Here is a 15,138-nt window from a genome sequence, read left to right as displayed (position 1 = left end):
TACAGGATAAGAATGATAAAGTAAGCCAGGCACTGTGGTGTGTACCTGCAATCCCACCTACTTGGGAGGCTGAGATGGGAGGATCACTTGAACCCAGGAGTTTGAGGCCAGCCAACAAAGCAAAATCCCATATCACAAAAGAGAAAGAATGACAAATTAGACCACATTAAATTATTATCTGTTTATTAAAGAACACCATGAAGAAGGTAAACAGGCTAGAAGGAGATACTTGCAGTATGTATAACCTACAAAGGATCTATATCCAGAATATAAAAACAAATTCTACAAATGAGTAAGAAGGTGACAGAATCCACTAGAAAAAATGGCAAGAGATCTGGACAGGCATTTCTAATAAAGGATATGCAAATGGCCAATAATAGATTAAATGAAAAGACCTCAGCCTCTTAGGGATCAGGAAAATGCTGTGTATCTCCAAGAGAAATGAAAACATACATCCACACAAAAACTTGTACACAAGTGTTCACAGCAGGATTGTACATAATAGCCCCAATATGGAAACAATCCATATGCTATCAGCTGAGGAATGGATAAATAAAATGTGGCATAACTATTAATGTTATTAATAGTTGGAATGTTATTTGGCAATAAAAATAAATGAAATACTGATACATGCCACAAATGGATGAACCTTGAAAATGTTATGCTAAGTGAAAGAAGCCAGACACAAAAGGCCACGTATTGTATGATTCCACTTATATGAAATATCTAGAATAGACAAATTATAGAGGCAGAAGATAGATTAGTAGCTGCCTAGAACTGGGAGTTTGGGGGAAGAGGAGAATTGACTATCACAGGGTATGGAGTTCTTTTTTGGGGTCATGAAAATGTTCTAAAATTGTAGCAATGATTGTACAACTCTGTGACTATATATAAACCATTCAGCATTATACTTTAATTGGGTAAATTGTATGGTATGTGAGTTATATCTCATTAAAGCTTTTTTTAAATGAGATAGTATTGCATACACAGCAGAATGGCCAACATCTTTTAAACCGGCAATATCAAGTATTGGCAAGGATGTGGAATGATGGTACCTCTCATAATCCTGCTGGTAGGAATATAATTGGTACAACCATTTTGGAAACTGTTTAACATCACTTCTGACATTTGAACACATGCATACCCTGTGATCTAAGATTTTCCACTCCTAGGTATATGTCCAGCGGAAGAGATAAATCCAGAAATGCTTTTGGCAGCATTATTAGTAAGAACCGAAACAACCCAAAAGCTTATCAATAGTAGAATGGTTAAATAAACTACGATGAAGTCATACAATATAATATAATGGAAATGAATAGACTGCAGCTACACACAAAAGGTGAATTTCACAAACATAATGTTGAGTGCAAGTAGCCATATAAATATATACTGTGTGACTCCATCTTCATAAAATTCATAAAACAGGTAACACTAAGTTGTGGAACTTAGGAATGCATGCTTAAGGAGGTAAGTTATAAAGAAAGCCAGAAAACAATTACCATAAAAGTCAAGAGACTGATTACTTTGGGGGAAAGAGGTGTGAGTATTTGGAAAGGGGCAAGAGGGAGTTTCTGGATTGTTGGCAGTGGTCTATTTTTATAAAATCTGGTGATGAGTAACATGTTCATTGTGTGTTGATTCATTGTGATATACATTTTGTGTGTACTGCTCTGTATGTTTCACAGTAGAAATGTTCAGGTAGTAATTAAATACTTAACAGTCAGCACACATGCATACATATGTATTGAATCTAAGCAGCAGTTAGTGAATATTTTGTGAAGATAGTACGCTAAGGACTGATAATTCCATTTCTTCATTTTTTTAGGAGTATGTTTATCCAGAAGCCAGAGACAGACAATACTTATTATTTTTCCATAAAGGAGCCAAAAAATCACGTTTTGACCTAGAGAAATACAATCAACTCAAGGATGCAATTGCTCAGGTATTACAAAAATTAAAATAAATCCCAGCCCCATCTTGCATGGTTATTATTATTATCCACAGCCACAGTTCTTCAAATGAATAAACTGAAAGAATGTTCCAACCTTCTTCCTGTATAAATTATTCGTCAGTTGATTACAGTAACTATTTTAGGCATGGACATTTCTCTAGAAAGTTTTATAAAAAGCAAGTGAGAAGATGGTGTGTCCGCTCCATCCTGTTAACACCAGCACATTGACATTTTTAGGCCTACTTTTACTTTTTTTTTTTTTTTCATTGTATTTCTTTGTAGTTGTCTGTTTCTACTTTTCCCTCTGCTTTTTGATTATTTCTATAATAATTGATCTAAGATTTTTCACATAAATGTGTGGTAGCAGTGGGGAAAAGTAAAACCCAGGTAAGAGGGAAAGACTGCTAGAAATCTTTGCCAGGGACAGGTTAGAGGCTATTAAACTAGAAGATACTTGGAAAAGATTGATATATTTTATTTTTCATAAAAGCTACCTCTTTCACATTTCTGGATGTGCCTTCCTCACTCTGTTATCTTTGATTTTGGTAAATAAACCCTTATTCTTTTTCTCTGTAGTCTTTGTGACTTTAGAGATTTTTCAGCCATCTCTAGAAGCTTTTCCATCCTCTTTATGTTTAGTTGCCCTTCTCTGCCTTTCCTGTCTCTTCTTGATGATGGGGTTGTGCTTTGAATAGGCTTAATCCATCTTCCTGCTTTGGCCTAAGTGGAGTTCTGTCTTCCTTTGCTATGTACGGTGGTTCTAAACTGGAGGGAATACATCAGAATCATCCCTGGATCTGTTAAAAGTACAGATGCTTCAGTCTCACTCTGGGCTTGCTCGTTAGTCCAACTCCTCTGGGGTGAAGTCCAAGCATGTGTGAGTTTTGAAAGTACTATGGTTGACTCCACACGCTGTTTTCAAATCAATTGGCTAAGTAAAAACTTAAACAGATACTGGATAAATAGCTAAAATCTTGAGTAGCATGAAGTCCTGGCTCTTAGCCCTTGTGAAAGGGCTTCTCACTGGAGAAACACCATCAAGATGCATGTGTCAGATGCTCTTTACATTCTTAGCCTCTGAGTCCTACCCTGTTGATAGCACTGCTTTTTCTGGAGGCTTTGTTGAGGGCTGAAACTGCCAAGGAAGGCTTCCATTTTGTATTCACCCTTTGTTGTCCTATGTCGTGAGTTAAAATGCTTTTTCAAGGCACTCTTATTTTGAGAGTTATTGAGATGATCTCTGACTCATAGTAATGGAGAAGTTTCCTTTTCTCGGTAGAGAGTAATTTCATTGAAAGCTTCACTAGCCAGTTTTTCTCACCTTTTGTTTCTATTTTAGGCAGAAATGGACCTTAAGAGACTGAGAGACCCATTACAAGTACATCTGCCTCTCCGACAAATTGGTGAAAAAGATTGATCTGCAAAGAGCCTCTGAATCCTGGCAGAAGGAACACCTGTTTGCCTTTTTAATTAAAGCATTGCAGGTGGAAGCTGGGAGTGATGGGGGGGTAGAGCGTTTTTACCTTTAATTATAAAACAAAAACAGAAAGGATCTGAGGGAAGAAGGGAATGTTAAAACCTGAGGATCAGGCATTGTGGACTATAAGCTCAAAGGGCTTAGTGAATATTGTCTTAACCAAGTATCTCAGTTTCTGGATGAAAATGATGCAGTTATATAGTTGAGAGATTCATAAAGAGAAAATGATGCTGGAGGTGTTTGTTTCTTGCATCTTTGCAGAGTCAGCAAAACAGTAACACACCAGCACCCCACTCTGCTCTATTTGTTTTTAATTTAACTGTCCCTATTTTTGATATAGGAGTAAATAAATATACCAGAAAAGCAAATTCTCATGATATGCTAAAATATTATTAGCATTTATTTTAAATTGGACCCAGTCTCTGCAGAGTTACCAGGAATCTCTCCTTCCTGCATCCCTTTACTGACCACCTACCTGTACCTCTTAGCTACACTCATTTTTTCCATTTGATAATTGGAACCAACTTACAACTGTTTTAATAATTGACACTTTAGATTATCTCTTAATACCTTCTTAAATGTCTATATATCCCAGTGCTCTGGATCAGTGTCTAAAAATCATTGGCAACACTGCATGAGGTTGTTGATTTTGTTTTGTTTTGTTTTGTTTTATTAGTTAGTCTTTCACAGGAGGAAAAATTGCCCTCCTTTATATACTTATCTATTGATAATCCCCTCTCCCTCCACAACACAAATCAGAGGGAAGGGGGCATTCAGCTGTACTACCAAATCAGGAAGATGTAAGGTTTACAAATTGGCTAAAAATCATGGCTCTGTAGCCATTTCAACCAGAATAATTTTATTGCTAATCTGCTTGTGTGACAGCATTCCAGGCCAGCCAGATGGCACTGCCTTGTCTGGAGGCTTTGTTCATCTCGAAGGACACACAATTCCACACTGTTTGTGAGCCCTCACACCTCCACAACTTCAGTTGTTGTAAATCAAGTGTGTGAATCTCAAAGGGTGCCATTTATCTTTATATAGGAATACATTTCTAGGGCTTCCTTCAGCCCACTCTCTTCACCCTATTTTTTCTTATCTTAAATTGAGAGAAAGAGAATTAATCTTATACTTTGTCAAAACATTTTCTACCATATTTCCAGATGACGTCTGCGCTTGAAGAGTCAAAGGAATCTGTGTCTAATATCCTGTTTTTAACTGCTGTAGGGGCAGGATGGAAAGGATGATGGGGGCTGCCACACCACTGATTGGCCTTTTCTTTCACGTGATTCATCCTTCCTCATTGTGGCAAGGAGTTTCTTTCTCTTTTTCTTCCTCCTTTGGGATCATTGTGTATGAAAAGAAAAACTTTAAATGACAAATCCAGACTCCAGGTGCCTTGCAAAGGTTGAAGGCCAGCCAGGATTGCTGCTGCTGCTACTCCTGCCACCACCCCTTTCATTGGCATGATGGAATGAAAGGATGCATGTCTCCACTTCCTGACCCTCCACCCACTTCCTTCTCCCTCCACCACCCCAGTCATCAGCTCCTTCCCTCATTTATTTTGTTAAGTTGTGTGAATTATTTTAAACCATTTATCCTGTTTGTGCATAGGGTTTTTAAGAAGAAACAGCACAGTGCAATGAGCAAATATTTTCAGGGTGTGTGGGAGGCAAGGGAGGGAGGACATGGAGGAAAGTTCTTTAAACAAATAGCAAACTATTGAACATGTGTAAAATCCTGTATCATTTATGAAATATGTATAAAAAGCAATGTACCTTCTGGAACAATAAATACTTATTCAATTTTTGAACAATAGCATCTCATTCTTTAAAACAATACCAGAAAACTACATTTCCTGTGATTCTAGGTAGTAAGTTTTACTTCTAAAATTCATTTTATAAAATATCATTATCAAATTAAGCTCTCTTCCTTAAGCCCATATTTCAAAAATAGGCGTTTCACTAATTCTTCCTGAACCTAAGATAGTATTTTCCTAATTTGCCAGAGCCACCAAGAGGTTGAGTGACCTCTACAATCATAAATAAAGTCAGCAGCAGCAGTCTCAGTGAGCCTGAATCCTCATCTCCTGATTGACAGGAAAAATGTCCATGGTATCAGATCACCTGGATTGCCCAGTGTGGGCTCCTGGACTCAAGAAAATTGTTCAAAGATGCACCAAAATTAAGTATTCATTATTTTCAGAGTTTGTATCAAATTTACAGTGGTAGCCAAACAGGAAATATCACATGCTGCCAAGGTCACCACAAGCATATTTAAAAACTTGTATTAAATATCTGGTTGCTGTAGTGCAATATGAGGTGCTGTTCAAACAGCCTCTGTAGCTGTGGTCCTGCCTTCTGGCAGCTTACAGCAGCCTAACACAGACAACCCTCACCCACATGTAAGGTGTAAGAATTTAAAGTTTGACAGAGCAGGAGCATCGCCATTTTGGACAAGCACTGCCATTTTAAGTTCCCTTTGATTAAAAACCGCCTCAATCCAGCCCAGAATCATCAGCCTAATGGCTAATGTCAGCATGACCATAAACCACAAATGACACCTGAGACAAGAAACATTCCAACCCTGAGATAAAGCCCCCTCTGACCAGAAACATCCCAGCCCAGAGATAACCTCTCCTCCTCCGAACAGACATTCCAACCCTGCAATAAAATTCTCCTCCACCCAGAAATACTCCGAGCCTGCAAGGCTCTCCCTCACTAAACCCTTAAGAACCCATAGTCTGTAAGAGAATGCTCCTGATCGAAATCAGCCAGAATATTCTCCAAAATAAACCTGTCTTTGACTATGGAGCCACTTTTTGTTTCTTTCTTCAACTCTTAAAAGGTTGAAAATATTAAGTCGTTTTTTGCATTCAATAAACAGTATCTACATACTTCACACATTCTGTTAAGCTTTGCAGGGTTGTTTTTGTTTTGGTTAGGTTTTTTAAGGAAAATAAAAACATGATCCCTGCCTTTAAGGAGCTTACAATTTGAAGTTTAAAGCAGGAGTAGCCAATCTTTTGGCTTCCCTGAGCCATACTGAAAGAAGAATTGTCTTAGGCCACACATAAAATACACCAACACTAATGATAACTGATGAGCTAAAACAAAACGCAAAAAAACCTCAATGTTTTAAGAAAGTTTACGAATTTGTGTTGGGCTGCATGCGGCCTGCGAACCATGGGTAGGACAAGCTTAAAGTATAGTGAACCTAACAACAACAAAGGAAACCTGATTTAAAAATGATCAAAGGAGTTGAACAGTTCTCCAAAAAGGTATACAAATGGCCAATAAACACGAAAAGATGCTCAACATCACTAATAATTAAGGAAAGGTAAAACTACCGTGAAATGCCACGTCACACCCAGTAGAATGGCTATTAGAAAAAGCAGAAAATAAAACGTTGGTGAGGAAGTAGAGAAATTGGAACCCTTGGCACTGCTAGTGGGAATGTAAAATGGTTTATCTCCTGTGGAAAACAGTATGGTGGCTCCTCAGAAAGTGAAACAATTACCATATGATCCAGCAATTCCATTTCTGGGCATATGTCCAGAAGAAAGTAGAGACAAACAGACGTGTACACACACGTTCGTAGCAGCATTATTCGCAATAGCCAAAAGGTAGGAGCAACCCGAGTGTCCGCCAACAAATGAATGGATAAACAAAATATGGTGTATACACACAGCTGATTATTATTCAGCCATACAAGAATGGAATTTGGTCACATGCCGTAATGAGGATGAGCCTTGAAGACACATGCTAAATGAATCGAGCTAGTCACAAAAGGACAATTACTGTATGATTCCACTTATATGAGTAGTCAAATTCATAGAAATACAAAGTAAAATAGTGGCTGCCAGGGATGAGGGAGGGGAGAATGGGAAGTTATTGTTTAATGCATACAGAGTTTCAGTTTGGGAAGATGACAAAAAGTTCTGGAGGCGGGTGGTGGTGATGGTCGCCCAACAATGTGAATGTACCTAATGCCATTGAACTGTACACTTAAGTGGTTAAAATGATAGATTTTATGTATATTTTACCACAATGGAAATTAAAAAAGCATAGTGGATTAGAGGCAAATAATGATAGTGTCAAATCTATTACTGAGTGTAAGTAATGCAGTTTCGCTGAGGGAGCATAGACTTTAGAGGTGGAAAAAGTAAAAGGGTTCTCAGAACATGGTCCCCAGAGCAGCAGCATGTCATCTCCTGGAGTTGTTAGAAATGCAAGTTCTCCGGTCCCTCTTGCATCAGAAACTAGGAGTAGATCCAAGTGTTCAACAAACCCTCCTGGTGATTCTGATGAGAACCCTTGATCTAGCCTAACCATTGCTTTAAAGAGAAAGGAACGAAGGCACAGAGATGGCGTCTATGTCACAACTCCTCAGAGCGTCCTGTGGTCAAGTACCAGACGAAGTGACTGGAGGATTGCTGAGCATGGTGACTGGTGAGTAGAAACGATGTAACCAAGGGTCATGTTAACGCTAATGTGGTATCCTGCTTGTCAGGGTGCAGCGGTAAGCACGTGGTAGACGCTTTCAAAAACAAATACAAATAGGTTGACTTTTAAAATCTATCTGGAAAGATTTCACAGAAAAATAGGACTTCTTAGATTTTAGAGCTCGGTTTCACCGAAACACTTCAGAGTTTTAATTCAGTTTCATCACTGCCAACCTTTGTTGCTCTCCCAAATAAGTCCAAACTCCTTGTTTCCCACGGTGTACTTGTGATATTTCCTTAGGATAAATGTATAGGTCGTTTTTAATGAATCCTACTGAATATAAGATTACCTACTTTGCCTGTAAATCCCAGCACTTTGGGAGACCAAGGTGGGTGGATAGCTTGAGTTCAGGAGTTCAAGACCAGCCTGGGCAACATGACAAAACCCCATCTCTACTAAAAATACAAAAATTAGCCGGGCGTGGTGGTGCACACCTGTAGTCCCAGCTACTCGGGTGGCTGAGGCAGGAGAACACTTGAACCCCGAAGGCAGAGATGCAGTGAGCTGAGATCGTGCCATTGCACTCCACCCCAGGCGACAGAGTGAGACCCTGTCTCAAAAGAATACTTATTTGATAAATGTTTATATTTTATAAATGCATCATACACTGAGCAACCCCTCCTCTTTGAACTTCGGCTCCTGTGACTCCACCCTTGCATTTCCTTTCATAAATCTGTGATTACTTCTTGGTCTCCTTTACAGCGTTGTATTCCTCTGCCCACATCTTTGATATCAGGCTTCCCCAAGGTTCCATCTTGGACCCCATTTTCCATGGGTGTGATCTCAACCCCTCCCCTATTTCAGTTACCATTTATATGTTGGTAGCTCTCAAATTGTTACTCTAGCTCAGATGCAGATCGTAGACTGATTTATCCTCTTCCTAACTGGTCTATTTCTAGCATTGCCTTCTGTACATTAAATTCTCTCAGTGTCACCAGAGTATTTTTGTTTTAAATTCTAATGGCACATAATTAAGAAAAATTATAACATATGACCAAGCATCAACATTAAATATGGGGGAGGAGACAAGACACCACAAGAAAGCAATTCACCAAACCCAAAACTTGGAACATTCTGTAGGACAAATGGTGGGGTTTCGTCAACAAATGGAATAAAGAGGGGAAGACCATTATGGATTAAAATACACATATATATATATATATAATCCAAATATATATATTTGAAACGGAGTCTCCCTCTGTTGCCCAGGCTGGAGTTCAATGGTACAATCGCGGCTCACTGCAACCTCCGCCTCCCAGGTTCAAGTGATTTTCCTGTCTCAGCCTCCCAAGTAGCTGGGATTATAGACGTGCACCATCACACTTGGCTAGTTTTGCATTTTTAGTAGAGATGGGGTTTCACCATGATGGCAGGGCTGATCTCGAACTCCTGACCTCAGGTGATCCACCCGCCTTGGCCTCCCAAAGTGCTGGGATTACAGGCGTGAGCCACTGCACCCAGCCAATAAAAATAAATTTAAGTGACAACCAAAGTGTAATATATAAATCTTATTTGAATCCTGACTCAATCCAGGATTAAAAGAAATATTTGGAACTATTGGAGCAATTTAAATATGGTTTGGGTATGAGTTAAGGAATTACTACTAATTTTCATAGTTGTAATAAAAGCATCATGATTATGTAAAAAAAAGACCATGTGTTAGAAATGCATACTGGTATGTAAAGGAAATGAGATTGACAAAATGTTAGTAATTATTATAGCTGGGTGTTCATTATTGTTCTTTATACTTTTATATATATATTTGAAATTTTTCATCATAAACAGTAAAAAATGAAAGGGCAGGTCAACTAAAAGGAAAAAATAAAATAAGGGGAAAAAATCTTACCATCCTGGGAATTCTTGTTTACAGAACCAAAAGCTATCTGGTGAAAGTCCTTGACTCCAGCAATCAATCCTGGCAACAAGTCTGGGTTTATCTCATGCACACGTCCTCTGTTTCTCTGCAACACATATGAAGCCCTCAGATGGCTTCCTAGGCACAGGAAGTTGTGGGGGTTTGTTTTTTTTTTTTGTTTGTTTAAAGCACTAATACTTAGCAACACTATCCTGCAATGAGACAGCAGGGTCATCCATTGCTGCCATCAAACCACAGCTTAATAAGTTAATGGTCAAATTGCCTGTGTCCCACTGATGTTAGTAATAAAGTAGCTAACTACAATTTTAGATCAATGGAAACCCCTTGCTTGACCATAAACCCTGTGCTTCTGGAGACCATTTGTACTTTTGTCACTGTCAAAAACCAGTGATTGGCCGGGCTCGGTGGCTCACACCTCTAATCGCAGCACTTTGGGAGGCCAAGGCGGGTGGATCACGAGGTCGGGAGATTGAGACCATCCTGGCTAACATGGTGAAACCCCGTCTCTACTAAAAATACAAAAAAGTTAGCTGGGCATGGTGGCGGGCGCCTGTAGTCCCTGCTACTCAGGAGGCTGAGGCAGGAGAATGGCATGAACCTCGGAGGTGGAGCTTGCAGTGAGCCGAGATCAGGCCACTGCACTCCAGCCTGAGTGACAGAGCAAGACTCTGTCTCAAAAAATGTGCTATGAAGCACATTTTCTCTCCTTTGTCTAAACGTGAAACTTCAGTAAATTTTGACATTTAATTTTCCAGAGTGTTAATTTAATGAGTAGTTTCTAATTTTAAGCTCCTACCCCATCTTAATGTGAGAATTAGTGAAATAAATAACATAAAACCAATTTTAATTTTGGGAGTAAAGACAATAAAAACATGAGGTATTGCTGCTTGAATTGGTAAAAACACAATTTAAACCTTGTTTCTTTCAGAAGTTTTGAGGTCAAAGACCATAATAAAACAAACTTAGGAGCTCATTTCAAGAGAATACTGTCCTTGTCCCATACCTGTCCTTACTACTTTGTTTTGTGTGCTATTGTAAGCTCCTTGACCATCTGACCAAGACAGGTTCAATGATTTGGCTTCATCCATTCTCGTTTAGTGTGCAATGCTATGGCTGCAACATTGTGAAATCAATTCCTATAAGTCACAAAGCAAGAATTTGATGTGAGGGGATGTCCCTCATTTAGAATTCCCTTCTGGATAAGATATTGGAGGTTTCATTGCAAGGAATTCTTGAGAGAAAACAATAGGAGGATGAGGGATTGTGTTTTTTTTTTTTTTTTTTTCCTGAAGAAAACTATCAATAAAGGAACCCTGTTGACAGTGTAAAGCAGTGCTTCTCTCTGGGGCCAAGGCCAGAGCTGTGGACACCTTGTCCCACTCATCCTCATCCTCTTCCTCTGATAAAGCCCCTACCAGTGCTGATAAAGTCTTTCTCGTGAGAGCCTAGAGGCCTTAAAAAGAAAAAAAAAAAGTGCTTGAAAGAGAAGCGGACAAAGGAACACCAGTATTAAGAGGATTTTCCAGTGTTTCTGGCAGTTGGTCCAGAAGGATGCCTCCGTTCCTGCTTCTCACCTGCCTCTTCATCACAGGCACCTCCGTGTCACCCGTGGGTGAGTCTCACGTCAAGAACTTGGCACAATGCACTTTTTGTTGTGGCAATTTGCTATAATGTACAGATGATTAAGAACTAGATTCCAGTACCTTAAATGCTAGCTCTAGAATCTTGTAAGAAAAGTCCCTGATAATCCTTGAAAATAGATTTCCAGAGAATTTCTGTTACATGTTCCATTTAACCTCTTGCCTGGACATCCAAAATTTCCATGGATCTGCCATATTCCACAGCTTTCACTAGCTAAAGAGTTCCTGGAGTTTGTGTAAAAATAATTCTGTCTTCTTTGTGTTCTAGGCACTTTTACAGTTCCAACTTGAAGAGCCAAAAAAAAAAAAAAAAAACTAAAGTTGAGCATGGAATTTTTCTTTAATGAAGGCAAGGGACTGAAAGCTCTGTTGCCATGAGGGGCACAGATCTGGATAAACCAAACTCATTAGTCTTTATATCAGAATATACTTGTTGCACAATTCGAGTGAATCTTAAATTGTCTCCCTCCTCAGGGTTGGTGCAAAACTGGCCAATCAGACAAAGAAAAGTTTCATTTCCAGTTACTAACAGATTTCTCTCTTGCCTCTTTTTCTAGTAGAATATCAGTACTAACTGGAAGAGAGGGTGGGGGTGAGATGGAGAGAACCATCCTTCTTGACACTTTTGAGTAGTTCAGTATTTAATTGACCCTGGTCTATTTCTTCATGGTTGCTCTAGCACCTTAAAGGATACACATTAAACAAAAGCTTGTGGCCAGGCACGGTGGCTCACACCTGTAATCCCAGCACTTTGGGAGGCCAAGGCGGGCAGATCACCTGAGGTCAGGAGTTCGAGACCAGCCTGGCCAACGTGCTGAAACCCCATCTCTACTAAAAATACAGACACACACAAAATTAGATGGGCATGGTGTCGCATGCTTGTAATTCCAGCTACTTGGGAGGCTGAGGCGGGAGAACCACTTGAACTCAGGATGTGGAGGTTGCAGTGAGCCGAGATCGAACCACTGCACTTCAGCCTGGGCAACAGAGGGAGACTCTGTCTCAAAAAAATAAAAAATAAAAATGTATTTTAAAATATGGCGATTTGAGACCCTCAGGAGACCTGATACCTAAATGTAATGTGGGATCCTGGAACAGAAAGATATAGGTGGAAACTAAGGAAGTCTGCATAAGTGTGGACTTGAGTTAATAAGAAGGTATCAATAGTGGTTCATTAACGCGACAAAGGTACCATGCTAATGTATGGTAAGTGTACGGCTAAAGGTGACACGCCGTAACAAGGGAAACTGGGTGTGGGGCTTGTGGGATTTCTTTGTCTTATCATCTCCAAATTCAAAACTGTTCCAAAAAATATGCTTGAGCTACCTGTCATTAATCACCCCATATCTGCTACCAGTAACTAACCCAAGGTTCGCTCAGAAAGTTGTCCTCCCGAAAAATCTCCACTCCCCTTTCTTCCCACCCTTCTCCTTACCTATTCTCCCTCTAGTACCTCCTGTATTCCCCATTCTTTCCATATACCCTCGCCCTTCCCAGATCTTTTCCTCCGACCCCCAACTCCTCAAGGATGATATATGGCTCAATGCCAGAGGCGTGATAAAGGCGGAACTTTGGGGACTGGAGCTGGTGTTTGCCCTGGGAGGAGAGAGGAAGTGAGAGAAGAAGGAAAAGAAGGGATGGGAAAGGGGGAAGCAAAGTGGGGTGATGAGGGAGGAGGATGGAAGAGGAGGGAGTAGGAAAGAAGGGATGATTCCCAACCAAGCTCAGGCACAGGGTCGAAAGGGGGCTGTGATTCAGGGGTGGCTGTCTGTTGGATAGGACCTGGAGGGTTGGAAGACTCAACACTGGGGCGAAAGGGTGGGGAACGGTTCTCTGCCCTTGGCCCTGCGTGGTCCTGGTGGAAGACGCCAGAGGGGCAGCTGGCAAGTGGGCATCTTAGCAAACCATTAAGGAGCTTCTGGCAGGCCAGAAAGGAACCCACAGGGCTGTTCTTTTTGAAGCCCTCCCAATTAGATGTATAGATCAGCAGTTTAGGATGAATGTGTGCAATACTAGATTCTGGGCTTCACACTGAGATTGAAAACAGGATATAAAACCAGCAGCCAGATTATTAGATTGGATTGGCTGCCTTACAAGGGGGTAGAGTGGGATGGGTACATTTAATGTCAGAAAGTATTGGATGGTTAACTGTTAAAAATATGTATGTATTATTTAGTCAGTTACAGAAGGTGGTAGATAAATTTCTCCTCCTCATATCCTATCCCCCCTACAGCAGGGGAGGAAGTGAAATTTTAGCAGACAGCCCAAGAAATGACATTTTACTTGAAGGAAAAACTTTATAAATAAGGAAATAGTTACTGAGAGAGGTTTAGGAGTCTCTGTAGAAGCCATTAACAGTTGACTATCTAACCATTTCTTATAAAATTAGAGCCAGGGAGAGGAACCAAATATTTCCATGACCCTATAATCACCTGTGAAACTGCTCTGGAAACTTGTTTGTAAGAAAAAACCACAGCTGGGAGAGCAAAGGAGGAAATTTGTCCCCTTTGAGGAGAGAGAGAATCTGAGGATATTTCTTCCCCTCAAAGGATTATGGTCTAGGGCTCAGCTGAGATACATAAGGGACATTTTAAAGAAAGAGGGTTGTTTCTGCCATTTGCATTCCTGCATGTTATTTCCAGAAAATGCAATATCCCACTTCTTTCTTGCCTTAAATTGTCATATTTTCTTGGAGGCCATTAGCAGTGGGCTACACTTTTCTCTACGTGTGACTGAAGTTTAGAGAGTAAACTTAACTTTGAAATGTGGATATGTAGATTGGAAACATCTAAAGTAGTTTCTAGACAAGTTAGATTTGGTGATCATGGCCGATTCATATTTAATCGTTGTGCAGTATTTGCGAATACTGAATTCCCTGCCCACGAAATATATTGGCCCTAATGTGAATTCCCTGCCTACAATACCAGTTACGTAAGCCAACCTCATGTGCATTAAGAAAGATAATATAGTACTCTGTGGCCAATGTTCCTTTCTAAAATTTCTTGGTTTCATAGATTCTTCATAAGGACAATTTACCTCTGTTGATTCATTAATTAGCTTCCCTGGAGTTAAGGGGAGCAATGGGAATATTGGAGATATTGGTGTCTTTAGTCATTGAAATGTTGTTTTTCTATTTATTTATTTGTTTGTTTATTTATGAGACAAAGTTTTACTCATGTTGCCCAGGCTGGAATGCAGTGGCGTGGTCTTGGCTCACTGCAACCTCTGTCTCCTGAGTTCAAGCGATTGTCCTGCCTCAGCCTCCCAAGAAGCTGGGATTACAGGCACATGCCACCACGCCCAGCTAATTTCTGTATTTTTAGTAGAGATAGGGCTTCACCATGTTGACCAGGCTGGTCTCGAACTCCTGACCTCAGGTAATCCACCCACCTCGGCCTCCCAAAGTGCTGGGATTACAAGCGTGAGCCACTGCACCCAGTCAAAATGTTGTTTTTCAATGTCTTCATGACATATGATAAAATGTTTTGGTTGAGATATTTGTCCTTGTAATTTATGCACTAAACACGTATGCCTGAGAAACTTGGCTATATGACAGCTAGGATAATAATGCCATGGTTAACTATGAATACACAAAGTTCTTGGTATTTTCAATAAGCTGGTAGAATATATACCAAAATTCACTTTGAGAATATGTCTGGTAACTACATGCTAGTATACTGTGTATTTCA

At 40.0% G+C, this 15,138-nt stretch overlaps 2 protein-coding genes across 3 annotated transcripts in view; both read left to right on the top strand.

The window, feature by feature from the left end:
• Positions 1-5,241, top strand: part of MCU (mitochondrial calcium uniporter) — a 214,478-nt gene extending 209,237 nt beyond the window's left edge. For both annotated transcript variants that reach the window (XR_001881944.1, XM_017854580.1), the window contains 2 exons: positions 1,826-1,942; positions 3,291-5,241. Coding sequence is in view for 1 of the 2 variants with exons in the window: in XM_017854580.1 (XP_017710069.1) it covers positions 1,826-1,942; positions 3,291-3,368 (195 nt within the window). In the remaining variant the exon portion in view is untranslated. The remainder of the gene's footprint in view (positions 1-1,825; positions 1,943-3,290) is intronic.
• A 5,869-nt stretch (positions 5,242-11,110) lies between these two features.
• The window catches only part of OIT3 (oncoprotein induced transcript 3), a 40,921-nt gene continuing 36,893 nt past the window's right edge, over positions 11,111-15,138 (top strand). Inside the window, exon 1 of the mRNA XM_017854579.1 lies at positions 11,111-11,421. Coding sequence (XP_017710068.1) covers positions 11,361-11,421 — 61 coding nt within the window. The 5' untranslated portion in view covers positions 11,111-11,360. The remainder of the gene's footprint in view (positions 11,422-15,138) is intronic.

This window comes from Rhinopithecus bieti, unplaced genomic scaffold (assembly GCF_001698545.2).
Source record: "Rhinopithecus bieti isolate Rb0 unplaced genomic scaffold, ASM169854v2 scaffold_36008, whole genome shotgun sequence".
Taxonomy (NCBI): Eukaryota; Metazoa; Chordata; class Mammalia; order Primates; family Cercopithecidae; genus Rhinopithecus; species Rhinopithecus bieti.
The sequence above is the reverse complement of the archived record's forward strand: the minus strand, read 5'-3'. Positions and strand labels throughout refer to the sequence as shown.